This window comes from Ornithorhynchus anatinus, chromosome X2, assembly GCF_004115215.2.
Source record: "Ornithorhynchus anatinus isolate Pmale09 chromosome X2, mOrnAna1.pri.v4, whole genome shotgun sequence".
NCBI lineage: Eukaryota > Metazoa > Chordata > Mammalia > Monotremata > Ornithorhynchidae > Ornithorhynchus > Ornithorhynchus anatinus.
In genome coordinates, this window is record NC_041750.1 from 6,717,746 (window position 1) to 6,731,587 (window position 13,842).

Consider the following 13,842-nt stretch of genomic DNA (forward strand, 5'->3'; position numbering starts at 1 on the left):
TTGGTGGTGGGAGGGAGCTTGCAGTACTGGGAGCACAGCTGTTTATACCTTGATGGGAGAGGGGGAGGGGTGGTTGATTAGGACATGGGCTGGGGGTTTTGGGTAAGGGCGAAGGAGCCTTTGGCAGTGGGGTGAAGCTACAAGAGGAAACGAGGATTCTAGGCCACCCTGGTGCAGGGGGCGACAGGGCTGGGGAGTTCTTCCCCTCACCCCAGATTTTGCCACCCCCAAAGTGAAATCTCTGAGGGTCATTCCCCCCCCCCCCCCCCTTTTTATTTTTGCCTCTTGCTCTGCTTCGTCCCTTAGCAAGCTATTAGAGACCATCAGGCAGAAAACAGTCGATTGCCAGGCTTTAACCTGACAATTGATGTCGATCAGAGAATCCTTTCTCTGGAGGGGAAGTGACAGCAAGGGGTTCCCTCAGCTTTAAGCAATGGAACCAGCCCTATTGTAGTGTCCCATATTTTGTGACGCTCTGTGTTTTTGCAACTGAACGGTGCCGTATGGAATTCAGTAAAACAGTGTTACAAACAAACACGTAACCATCTAACACTTAACCCAATAACCAGGAGTCTTCCAAAATGTTTTGGTCACTGTGGCATCTTCGAACTCTAGCCCAGTAACTCCCATTGAATCGATCGTTCATATAACACGATTTCCCGATCACCCGAGGTTTCTTCAGGCACAGAGCTAGAACGTTATTAACAGAACTGGACGTAGCGATACCCTTCATCTGTGATGACTAAGAGTGGGAGTGGCCATTTGACATCCTGTTGCCTCAACCATTTGGGGTTTCTACCACTTCCTGAATTGCCGAGTTGTTGTCCTAAAACGTGGTTTCATCTTGTGCATGTCTCTTTACAATATATATAATGTGTGTGTGTGTATGTATGTATATTTTGTATTTTGCATTATGCATCAGGAAAAAAGTCCTTTGATTACATCATGGCCGCATGAGTAGGAGAGGACACTTAGTAGCTGCCCGAAGTAATTTACGGGCTTATCGTTTGGTGTCCAAGGCCTTTCCTTTCACAGTTGGCACTTTGAGATGGGGGTTTGGAGGACATTGAGGAATTGGTCAGGTTTGTACGTTTTTGGATTGGATTTCAGATGTCGTTTTCTTCTCCCCACAGCTGGTGAACACATATGTGATGTCAAGCAGGGATCCCACCTTGAACACTGCTGCCTGTAGACTCCTACTGGATATCATGCCAGGACTGGAAACAGCCGTGGTGTTTCAAGAAAAGGTAGCTCATTTAATGAGTTGATACCAACGTGGGGACTCAGCGTGGTGGAAATGTCTCGTAATAATAATATTGAGCGGCGGGGTTGATACGAGGTTATCAGATCAGACACTGGCACTTTCCCACGTAGGGTTCTCAGTCCAAGGGAGGGGGAACAGGCGCCGCATTCTGCGGATGAGGAAACGGAGAGAAGTTTGGTGACTTGCCCAAGGTCACACAGGAGGCAAGGGGCGGAACCGGGGACGGATTTACAGGCCCGGGCTCGTTGAACTAGGTCACGCTAACACCAGTAGTCCAATACCGTCATGTATTTCCCAGTAGGATTAATTCCAAGAGTTTGACAAGTTATCAACTATTTGGTGGTAGTACTATTAAATGTTTCCTGCGTACAGACTGCTGTACTAAATGCCGGGAGAGAATATATAGGTGGGAATTAGACATGGTCCCTGTCCCGACACACCATCTATTGTCCTATAATCTTTGTCTACATTTCAGTTTTTAGCTCTCATGCTGTGACTTCTGGAAATTTTAAGTGGGAGGAGGCATTTAAGTCTCCGAGGGCGGTGTGATGTGATTTGGGCTACGCTGAGGACTCTCTTGAAAAAATGTTTTTCGCTTATGAGATGCCGGAATGTGCAGCACATAGATCATCTAGTCTAGCCCCCCGCCCCCAGGCAGGTGGGAAAACTAAACTATCCAGGACAGCTGGTTGTCTTGTTTGCTTCTACCACCTCCCTTCTTATCCTAATCCAGTATGTCACCACCCTGATTATCACCTTTGAGAATCGACCAAAGTATCTCTCCTTTTTAGTTTAAACCCATTTCCTTTTATCCAGTAGTCTCCGTTACAGGTTTACTTTTTTTACTACTGGCGCTACATGACACCCTCATAAGTGAGTGACTAAGTAAGTCACTTAACTTCTCTAAGCCTCAGTTACCTCATCTGTAAAATGTGTGAGGGACCATGTCCAACCTGATTAACTTGTATCTACCCCAGTGCTTAGAACAGTGCTTGGCACATGGTAAGTGTTTAACATGTACCATTATTATTATTATTATTATTATTATTATTATTAATAAGTGGTTTTTACTGGATTGTCTCTCTTCGGCTGTACTTTTGCTTAGCCTAACTGTCCCCAGTTTGTGTTAAAGGGCACACCCCTCCCCCCCCCCGCCCCTTTAAGTGCACAGTACTTTGCACTTTTCCCTCTTGAATTTCACCCTGTTTTTTTCCCTGTTTATCTGCCAACTTCGGAAATTAATCCCATCTTCCAAATGTTAGCAAACTTGCCCAGTTGAATACACTCTGCAAAGTTGACGAGCATGGCCTCAATTCCTATTATTAAAAGATATTGAGAAAAACCCATCCCAACTCTAATCTCTCTGGAACCCGCTCATTATATCTCCCAAGATGACCCTGGACCATTAATGATTTACGCCTGTTTGGGTGTGATCTTTGACCTGCCCTACAGTAGACTGATGAAGACCGTGCTTTCCTAGCTTCTCAGTGAAGATGGATTTAGGATGGTGTCTCTAAAGCCTAGATAAATCACACTGATTGCTTCTCTTTTGCCTATGTAGTCTGTTGCATTAAGCTCATTGGTCTGTAACTATTAGGGTCATCCCTTTTACCCCTTCTACAAACAGGCACAAAGGTGTGCCCTGTTGTAATCCTTCGGAGATGATTTAAGAGACTTCTTGTTCAGTGTAGCTGCTTCATCAGAGGCAGTGCCCTTTTCCTTTGGGTTTTGTGGTGTGTGGGCACCGGCCCCCCTCCCCCACCCACCCCCCTTGTACTTTGCTACTCAAAAATAAAAAATTCTCGCGTCAGACCTCAATATTTTCCAAATAGTTTAACAGAAAAGAACGGGCTTCAGAACTAATGGTTCTACCTAGTGAAATCTGAAGAGGAGATTTTTTGGGGGGGGGGGGTTTGAATGACTTCTTTTTTTTAATTATAGGAAGGAATTGTTGAGAATCTATTCAAGTGGGCACGAGAGGCCGATCAACCACTGAGGACCTATTCTACTGGGTTGTTGGGAGGTGCTATGGAAAATCAAGATATAGCTGCCAATTACAGGGATGAGAACTCGCAGCTGGTAAGGCCCCAATTAGAATGAATTTTGAATGGGTGGGAGAGAGGGGCGTAAAAATAAATTCTTTCCTGACATAAATAGACCTCATTTGTCGCCTGGGAGATTTAGCTGTTGCTGGGCTTGTTTGTACCAATAATAGTAAAATTGCAAAGGCAGAATGTAATGTGCTCTCCAGTGCTGTGTGTCTTCGTTTGGCTTTTGTGGCAGGTATCTCTCCCCCTTCTCTTAAATCCTGTAGTCTTCATCCTTTCTGCTTGATTTGCTTAATCCTAAGTATGTCAGCCCTGTTTAGAACAATTAATAACCTGTGCCAAGGGAGGAGGGAAGGAAGAATGGTGACTTGAAAACATTTACACTGGGCTTCTTGGGCGCAAGATAGATGGTTAGATTGCGTTTAATGGACAGGGGAAATATTTTTGCACGTATTTTGCAAAGCTAAATTGTGTAATGCCTGCCACTGTTGCACCCAGGCTCTTTTGCTTTGAGCAGTAGCATCAGATCGAGGTAGGTCAGTGTGGATCCAAAGTGAGGGGTGAATAGGTTTCCAGGTCTTGTGCTACAGTTCAATTTCTGGGAAAGTTAACTGACGGAGAATTTAGCAGCTTACTGCATGCTTTACGAGATTAGGGTGATTTTGCCTTCTTCCGGAGCGCCGTACCAAATATCCCACGGGGAATGGGGCAACTCTGTAGAGTACCAAATCATTTTTTGCAAAGATTACTATTGGAGGATGAATTTTAACACACCGGTATGAACAGGGGCTGCTCCCAATTTAATAACAGTAAGACTTCAGGGCTTCTGTTTTTTTCATCAGCGCTTTGTCCCTAAAGTTTATATCGAGGCTGTGCTGTGATGAGGCAGAGATGAAGTACCGGTACTCAGTTTTTCCCCCCTGAATTGATAGGTGGCTTTAGTGCTTCGACGGCTTCGGGAGCTGCAGGTGCACGAAATGACAGTCCGTCAGGAAAATCGACGTCCCAGTCCTCGCAAAGTTCAGTCGGAACCCTTGTTGCCGCTGGATGAAGAGGCTGTGGACATGGACTATGGCGAGATGGCAGAGGAGCAGGATGCGACCCCAGGAGATGTGGAGCTCTCCTTTAACCTGGATTCGGCCCATAAGACCAGTAGCCGAGTGAATTCGACCACCAAGCCTGAGGAAGGGGCAGTGAAGAAAACAAAGCTGGCCAGACAGAGCGAAAGAGATGGGTTTCGAAAGGCCAAGCAGAAACTGGGCTTCCCGGTTTCTGAACCAGATCGCATGTTGGTCGAGTTGTCTAACAGCAGTTGGTCAGAAATGTCTCCATGGGTAATTGGTACTAACTACACCCTTTATCCTTTGACTTCTGCTATAGAGCAGCGACTGATTCTACAGTACCTGACCCCTCTGGGGGAATATCAAGAGGTAAGTGTAATGGGGGTTAGGACAAGCTGTGTGTCTTCTTCCGCTAGTGAAATGTTGACTCTCTCTGGGGGAATGGAGAATACTATCCAAGAGGGGCTGTTGTGGTGGAGTGCGGCTTAGAACCTTAATTCATGATGATAGCACTTTGCGATGGAAGGGCTTCCAACTCCAGTATTCACGGTCAGCCAGGCAAAGGGTGGTAGGATGCTATAGTTTCTTTCTGAGATGAGCAGGTTCTCCCATCTCAGTCCCAAGTCGGAAATTTTGGATGTATGGGAGAATGGGGCAGTCAGAATAGGTTTTTGCTGGCTTCCCTCTTTTTATCTCTAGTATTAAACAAGTATTTCAAATCCCTTTTCAGTTGCTTCCTATTTTCATGCAACTTGGATCACGGGAACTGATGATGTTTTATATTGACCTGAAACGTACTCATGATGTACTACTCACTTTTGAAGCCCTGAAGGTAAGTTGCAAAGAATTGAGAGGTATGGCTCCAAAATCTTGGTTTTGAGGGTTAGTATGCTCCCTACTCTTTCAGTGACTGTCGCCTGAAAATCTGCACCATTAATTTAAAAAGGTTGAATGTCTAATGGTATATAGGACAATGGCTGAAAGCTGGCGAGAAGTTAACTTCTAGCCCAGGAGAACTAATTGTCGCCTTGGGTTGAGGGAAGATGGCATAATATGGAAGAGTTCAGAGTTGGGCAGAAACCACGACCGAAAGGGCAGAGGTGAATGTGAGAGAGTGGAGGGGGTTAGAGACAACCTCTCACTCAATTGCAAATGTTTATAGCGACTGTTACTTGATCAAAATGAGAATTTGTCTGAAGTAATATCTTCTTGTCCAGACTATTTCTCATTATCCAGATGGTCATGGGCTTTTTAATTTCTTTAAAGAGTATTAAAGCCATGCTTTGCAAGAGTCGATTCTGTTGCATTTTTCCTGAGACCTGATATGAGACTGTATTTTTAGTATGGGACAAACTGCACGATTCATTTTAGTATTTAAAAGCTCCTTTTGTGTGCCGAGCACTGTACTAAGTACAACTGAAGTAAACACGATCCCTGCTCCCAGGGAGTTTAGTTTTAATGTAGCTGGGGAGACATTAAATAATTTACAAATAGGAGGAAGAAGTGGTCAAGTATTAGAATATGCCCAATGATAGGTACAGGACTGCAAAAAATAGTAATAGGTAAAAGTGCGAAGGTAACAGGAAGGATATTTATTCAATCATCTGAGCGCTTACTGTGTGCAAAGCACTGTACTGAGTACTTGGGAGAGTACAATATAACAATAAACGGCATATTCCCTCCCCACAATGAGCTCACTGGCCAGAGGGGCAGGCATTATTATACATACATATGGAAATAAATTTAAATAAAATAAAGGATACGGCCTGGAAAGATGCAAAACTAATCAGGGACGGTCTCCTGGAGAAGGTGGGGTTTCAGCAGGGTGGTGAAGATGGGGGAGAACTGGTTTGGCGGATCTGTTGTGGACAGGTGGAAGGGGGCAGGAGAGTCAAGAACTAGGCATGGGTGAGTAGCTTGGGAGGAACAGAGTGCGAGCCAGGGTTTAGTGGGAGAAGATAATGGGTAAGTAGGAAGGAGAGGGCTGATGAAGCGTCTCGAAGCCAATGGTCAGGAGTTTTTATTTGCTGTAGAGGGTAGGCGTCTGATGACCTATAAAGCAAAACTGACATGGCTGATAACTTGCCTTTCCCCGAAATACGTGTTTTCAGTGACCTCATTTCTATGCTTGCTCCATTTTCAAGTTGGGCATTCTTCATACTTCCCAAATTTTCATAATTAAATGTAAGATCCCAGGCTTATATGGGAAGTGCAGTATGTGTGTTAATTTGGAATTTTACCACCCATTAGCCATTCACCTTTCTGCCTTAACTCGCCAAACTGATTTTGTCAGGGTCCTGGGGCTAAAATCTGAATTTATCATTGAAGACGGCTAGGATTGAATTCTCTAGCATCATGTTACGTGAAAGTATGATAGCTCCATCAGCCCATAGCAATATTTTAGTAGCCTATCCTCTTCTCCAGTTGTAGAGCTTCCACTATTCTGACATTAAAGTAAAATTAGCATTGACAGCCATCAGCCTACCAAAACTGATTTGCGAGTCTAAATTTAGTGAAAGGTCAAGGTGGTATATCAGTTTGGTGGCCTTACTTCCAAAGGTTCCCTTTTGAACTGGAGTACGTAAAGGCATTTTGGGTATATATTAGGCTGGAATGTGGCAGGCAATGCATAGCTTTTTAAAAACTGATGGAGAATGGAAAGGACTTTGGTAGATTCACACAAAATAAAACTGGGGAGGAAATATTGCTTTTGAAAAGTCTACAGATGTAGAGGGAAACTGCCTGGCTTAATGGAAAAAAACACGGACTTGGGAGTCAGGGAACCTGGGTTCCCAGTCTGGCTTTGCTGCTTGCCTGCTGGGCGACCGCGGGCAAGTCACTTAACTTCTCCAGACCTCAATTTCCTCATCTTTAAAGTGGAGATTGAAATGCCTATTTTCCCTCCTGTCTAGACTGGGAGTTCCATGAGGGACAGAGACTATGTCCAACCTGATCATCTTGTGTCTCGACACATAATAAATGCATAACCAATTCCCTTCTTATTATAATTGTCAGTTATTCCAGAGGGTATTGAACGTAGGTTCTGTGGGAGAAATGCCCCTTCTTACATGCATTGGATTTTTTGCACTTTTTCTATTTGCTGCCAATGGTTTAATTCATTTTTCGTTAATCCATACAACATCCCAATGATAGAGCAGTAGTTGTGAGACCCATTTTACTAGATTTATAAGCTCCTCGAGGGCAGGGGTCATGTCCACGGGCTATATCGTACTCTCCCAGGTGCTTTGTATGGTGCTGTGCACGGAGTAAGCACTGAAATAGTATCGATTGATTTTTACTGATGAGAGAAACTGAGGAACAGAGAAGCTAAGTGATTTGATTAGATGGGGAGCCCACAGCAGAACTAGGTCTGGAATCCAGGAAAAGCGTTTGACTGTTACTAAGACTTGTGGTCAGGTATATATTGTACTCTCCCGAGCATTTAGTACCGTGTTTTGCACAAAGGAGGATGGCTACACAGCCTGCTTTGGGGCCGTCGTGCCCCTTTTGGTAGAAGTGTTTTAGAACTTCCTGCGGAAACCAGTTTTTTAACACTAACCAAGTCAGAGCGGAGGAAGGGAATCGCTGTTCTAGTCCGAGGTACCTGGGAACTGAGGACAGGTGAGAGGCTTTTGAGACTGGTGAAAATGCTGCACTAACCCTCTCTCTCTTTCTTTTAGCACTTGGCATCCCTTTTGCTTCACAACAAATTTGCCACAGAGTTTGTGGCTCATGGTGGAGTGCAGAAATTACTGGAAATTCCCCGTCCTTCTATGGCTGCAACCGGAGTGTCCATGTGCTTGTACTATCTATCTTACAACCAGGATGCCATGGAGAGAGTAAGAACAGTTCTGCCAGGGTGGTGGTGATGATACTGGGAACCGAGTTTGCTCTGGATGCTTTCAAATTGGAAAAGGAATATTGATGGAGGTTTTAGGGGGTGTGGCCTGTCGTCCCTTCGATGTCATACGCATGTTATCGACTGTAGACTAGGTTCCTATGGCGAGTGGGGTCGGTGATAAAAGTTAAGAAAATAACTGTAAGGTGAAAGGAGCTCTGAGACTTAGAAAAACGGCAAAGCAGGCGTACACGCACCAGTGAACGGGACCCATTGGAGCAGAGAGAGGCTATTGAGGTCAGAAATGTCTTGTTCTGACGCCTGTTGCATTAGCATCAGTCTCTCCTCCACAGATATTTGCCTAATGTATCTCAGTGCCTTTTCATTCTGAGTTTGTGCTGATTATTGGTTTTCAGAATGAATTTGCTTTAAGGTGGGGGAGAATTGGCTACAGCTCCCCGGCAACCAGTAATTCTGTCAGGTTTCTGTGGAGACTCGAAACATTTCCACTTGCTTCAGGACTGTCTCCGTAATTCCTCGTTTTTAAACATCTCCTTTCGCAACGCGGTAGCTTACGTACCTCCGCTGGAGGCAGCGGGTCCCCATTGGTGTTTTCGTGCTGCTCCCTGCCCCTTATTTTTCTTAGTCCAACCAGTACGGTCGTTGGTAGCCGTAACTTTTCAATGCCAAGTGGCACTGCCAAATTATATTTTCAGTATTTGAAGTGTCATGAAAATAGCAAACATTAGCAGAACTGAACTTACCGGTTCCTTGGTAGCTCCTTTAGTGGACTCGATCCCTTTTCCTGTACACAATTAGTCACGGTTTGTAGGTGAAATTAATCATGTTTCGAATATGCAGTTGATGATTCCAGTCAGAGTTGTTCCTCAAGCTTTGGCTCTCTGCTTTGCAGGTGTGCATGCATCCTCACAATGTCCTGTCTGATGTGGTGAATTACACCTTATGGCTGATGGAATGCTCCCACGCATCCGGCTGCTGCCATGCGACCATGTTTTTCTCCATCTGTTTCTCGTTCCGGGCAGTCTTGGAACTCTTCGATCGGCACGATGGTCTCCGTCGTTTGGTCAACCTGGTACGGGATACCTCTTTGGTGACTTGATTTTGAGAGCTCCCCGCAGAGTACAGATACGAACCGCGCCATCCGTGTCCACCTTATTGAGTCTCCCAGTGTGGAGAAGAGGTCGTGCTCTCATTCGGCTGTTGGACAGCCCTCTGCTGGTAGCCGGGCTCCGAGGCCGTGACCAGGCCACACTCTGGTGGGGAAAGTGGGTGTCTTGTCTCACTGGGTCTTCCTAGACTTGAGACGTTCTAGACTTCGCTGCCAGTCTCAAATCCCCTATCCGATGTCCAGAGTTTTGCCAGAATGGCCACCGGAGAATTTCCCTGGGGCCGCAGGGGCAGAGACAACTGAAGCACCCACACAGCGAGTATAATTCGATCGGAGCCGTTTAGGAGCCTCCCTCCTGTGTGCAAAACTCTATCCTAAGCATTTGAGAGAGGACAACAAAGGCGATATTTAAAATAGCATGAGTGTTTCCTGAAGTTTTGCTGGGTTTTAATTATTAATTTTTAATTGTATTCATATTAATGTCTGTCTCCCCCACTAGACTAAGCTCGTTGTGGGCGGGGAGGTCTGTCGTATTGTTGTATTCTCCCAGGGACTTAGTATGGTGCTCTGCACACAGTAAGCGCTCAATAAATACAATTGACCGACTGACTAAAAGGTATTACCAACAGAGATGATTTGGGGAATCGCATATACAGCCACAGGAAAACTTGAAGAATCATCGATCTAGGCTTGCTGTGGATATGGTTGTTGGGGCTAAATAAGAGAACTGAACCCTCATGCCATGTGGAAGCGTGTTAGGGTTGCATATGCCTTTGCTGGGTTGTTGTTTTTTTTTTAAGTGACTATTGAAATTTAGATTTCTTTCTTTCTCATTTTCTTTCTCGCTCTCTCTCTTTGCTATGTAGATCAGTACCTTGGAGATTCTTAACCTGGAAGATCAGGGGGCTCTTCTGAGTGATGATGAAATTTTTGCCAGCCGCCAGACTGGAAAACATACCTGCATGGCTCTGCGTCGATACTTTGAAGCTCACCTGGCCATCAAATTAGAGCAAGTGAAGCAGTCACTCCAACGGACTGAAGGTGGTGTTCTTGTTCACCCGCAGCCACCATATAAGGTGAGCAGGGAAGGGGAGAGCCATTTCTGATATTCTTCTTTGCGCATTTTCCAAGGTGCCTCCGGTGCAGAAAGCAAGCTTCAACTTTGTGGAATTCCCACAGACACGAAACACTAGATTCAATAAAGAGCATTTAAAAATAATGGTATTTAAGCGCTTAGGATGGGCCAGGCACTGTACTAAGCGCTGAGATAGAAGGTAAACAGGCCGAACACAGTCCCTGTCCCACAGGGGGATCGTAGGCTTAATCCCCATTTTACACATGAGGACCTGATTCAGAGAGAGTTGAAGTGACTTGCCCAAGGTCACACAGCAGATAAGTGGCAGAGTGGGATTTAGAACCCAGGTCCTTCTGACTCCCAGGCCCATGCTTTATCCACGAGGCCCCGCTGCTTATGTGCAATACATGAGGTCTTTAAATGTGCATTTGACTCATGCTTAACTGGGAATGACTGTTATTCTTCCCCAGCTCACCAGAGCTGAGATGAACTCAAGCATGTGTGTAAAAGAAAAATGCCAGATGGCTGGCTTCTGCGTGTGTTTGTTCTTTCAGAGTGAGAGATAACATCTCTGGGGAGGGTTGCCCTGAGAGAATTCTGAACTCGGTTTATCAATTCTCAGGGGAATGAAAATAATTTCTGCACATCTTAAACCTATAAATTAAAATTAGCTAAGAAGTGGTTCTTTCAACTAGTAATGTTTTTCTTCCTTTGAACTTGATCTTGGAAGAATTTAACCGGCCAGTTTTTGTGCTGAGGAAAACGAACTGAGGCTCTATTAGAGTTTTTGACTTTTCATTTCCGACACGGCATGGTACCGTGCTAAAACCTGCTCTTGACCCCACTTCCCCCTCCAGTTATCGCCCTATCTCCCTACTACCCTTCCTTTCCAAAATCCTAGAACGAGTCGTCTACAATCGATGCTTAGAATTCCTTAACTCCCATTCTCTCCTAGACCCCCTCCAATCTGGCTTCCGTCCCCTCCACTCTACCGAGACTGCTCTCTCTAAGGTCACCCATGACCTCCTTCTTGCCAAATCCAATGGCTCCTACTCCATTCTAATCCTCCTTGACCTCTCTGCTGCCTTTGACACTGTCGACCATCCCCTCCTCCTCCATACCTTATCTCACCTTGGCTTCACGGACTCTGTCCTCTCCTGGTTCTCCTCTTACCTCTCTGGCCGGTCATTCTCGGTCTCCTTTGCTGGAGCCGCCTCCCCCTCCCATCCTTTAACTGTTGGAGTTCCTCAAGGGTCAGTTCTTGGCCCTCTTCTGCTCTCCATTTACACTCACTCCCTCGGTGAACTCATCCGCTCTCACGGCTTTGACTACCATCTCTACGCAGATGACACGCAGATCTACAGCTCCGCCTCTGTCCTCTCCCCCTCCCTTCAGGCTCGCATCTCCTCCTGCCTCCAGGACGTCTCCACCTGGATGTCGGCCCGCCACCTAAAACTCAACATGAGCTAGACTGAGCTCCTCATCTTCCCTCCCAAACCCGGTCCTCTCCCAGACTTCTCTATCACCGTGGATGGCACGACCATCCTTCCCATCTCTCAGGCCCGCAATCTCGGTGTCATCCTTGACTCGTCTCTCTCGTTCACCCACGCATCCTATCCGTTACCAAGACCTGCCGGTTTCACCTCTACAATATTGCCAAGATCCGCCCTTTCCTCTCCACCCAAACGGCTACCTTACTGTTACGGGCTCTCGTTATATCCCGGCTAGACTACTGTGTCAGCCTTCTCTCTGACCTCCCTTCCTCCTCTCTCGCCCCGCTCCAGTCTATTCTTCACTCCGCTGCCTGGCTCATCTTCCTGCAGAAACGATCTGGGCATGTCACTCCCCTTCTTAAACTCCTACTCCAGTGGTTGCCTATCAACCTCCGCTCCAAACAAAAACTCCTCACTCTAGGCTTCGAGGCTCTCCATCACCTTGCCCCTTCCTACCTCTCCTCCCTTCTCTCTTTCTACCGCCCACCCCGCACACTCCGCTCCTCTGCCGCCCACCTCCTCGCCGTCCCTCAGTCTCGCCTATCCCGCCGTCGACCCCTGGGTCACGTCCTCCCGCGGTCCTGGAACGCCCTCCCTCCTCACCTCCGCCAAACTAATTCTCTTTCCCTCTTCAAAACCCTACTTAAAACTCACCTCCTCCAAGAGGCGTCCCCAGACTGAGCTCCTCTTCTCCCTCTACTCCCTCTGCCATCCCCCCTTTACCTCTCCGCAGCTTAACCCTCTTTTTCCCCTTTTCCCTCTGCTCCTCCACCTCTCCCTTCCCATCCCCACAGCACTGTACTCGTCCGCTCAACTGTATATATTTTCGTTACCCTATTTATTTTGTTAATGAATTGTACATCGCCTTGATTCTATTTAGTTGCCATTGTTTTTACAAGATGTTCTTCCCCTTGACTCTATTTATTGCCATTGTTCTTGTCTGTCCGTCTCCCCCTATTAGACTGTAAGCCCGTCAAACGGCAGGGACTGTATCTGTTGCCGACTTGTTCATCCCAAGTGCTTAGTACAGTGCTCTGCACATAGTAAGCGCTCAATAAATACTATTGAATGAATGAATGAATGAAATTTCTCTGAGGGTGAATGTTTGGTGTCCCTCACTCAAGATGCTGGGGGCGATTGGAAAGCAGTTTAGGCCCTGTGAGTGTGGTTAAAATTGTGTAGAAATTATGTTGTCCCTACAATTTGCTGACCAGCTTGAAGATAACGTCATTCTTAAAAAGCCCATCTTCTCTTCCTCTAGGCATGTAGTTATAACCACGAGCAGATTGTAGAGATGATGGAGTTCCTGATAGAGTATGGACCAGCACAGCTGTACTGGGAACCAGCTGAGGTGTTCCTTAAACTGTCCTGCGTGCAACTCATGCTGCAGCTGATCTCTATTGCTTGCAACTGGAAGACCTACTATGCAAGGTGGGTCTGGGAAAGAGGGGCTTCAATTCAGCTTCCCTCCTTAAGATCGCACTGGTCGTTGAGCTCGGGGGTTGTGAGGAGAGTGATTTAGAAACGTGGGCCACCCGGATTTGAGTTTGGCCTCCTCGCCATTTGGTTGAAACCGGCCTGCCCGGGCTCTTTTAGCCTGGGTTGCCTAAGAGGTTTTTTAGTTTGTCCAGCTACTCAAATATGCGAGTACTGCGTATTTTACTGCGGTCTGTGGCAGGAGGCAAAAGCAAACACTCCCTAAGTTTGTCTTTGATCTGTGTTATGACAGTGAGGTGTTTATTTTTGTTGGCTCTGTCCATTAACGGCCTTAGCTTCTCCTCTTCTGTTCTCATTTTTGGGAAAAAAATCCAATAGGCAAATGGGGACTAGGGCACCTGAATTTTCTGGAGGTTGAGCCTCACCGTCTCGATCTGTTCTTAAGCCACTGACCTTCCGGAGCTGGACTAACTGGTATGACGGAAGTTGAAGGGGAA

At 46.2% G+C, this 13,842-nt stretch overlaps 1 protein-coding gene across 10 annotated transcripts in view; it reads left to right on the forward strand.

Annotated features, from left to right (window-relative positions):
- The window catches only part of DCAF1 (DDB1 and CUL4 associated factor 1), a 78,961-nt gene that overhangs the window by 39,359 nt on the left and 25,760 nt on the right, over positions 1 to 13,842 (forward strand). For all 10 annotated transcript variants that reach the window (XR_003755398.2, XR_005659573.1, XM_029052613.1 and 7 more), the window contains 8 exons: positions 1,134 to 1,247; positions 3,206 to 3,343; positions 4,245 to 4,742; positions 5,104 to 5,205; positions 8,054 to 8,212; positions 9,125 to 9,304; positions 10,207 to 10,416; positions 13,170 to 13,339. Coding sequence is in view for 8 of the 10 variants with exons in the window: in XM_029052613.1 (XP_028908446.1) it covers positions 1,134 to 1,247; positions 3,206 to 3,343; positions 4,245 to 4,742; positions 5,104 to 5,205; positions 8,054 to 8,212; positions 9,125 to 9,304; positions 10,207 to 10,416; positions 13,170 to 13,339 (1,571 nt within the window). In the remaining 2 variants the exon portion in view is untranslated. The remainder of the gene's footprint in view (positions 1 to 1,133; positions 1,248 to 3,205; positions 3,344 to 4,244; positions 4,743 to 5,103; positions 5,206 to 8,053; positions 8,213 to 9,124; positions 9,305 to 10,206; positions 10,417 to 13,169; positions 13,340 to 13,842) is intronic.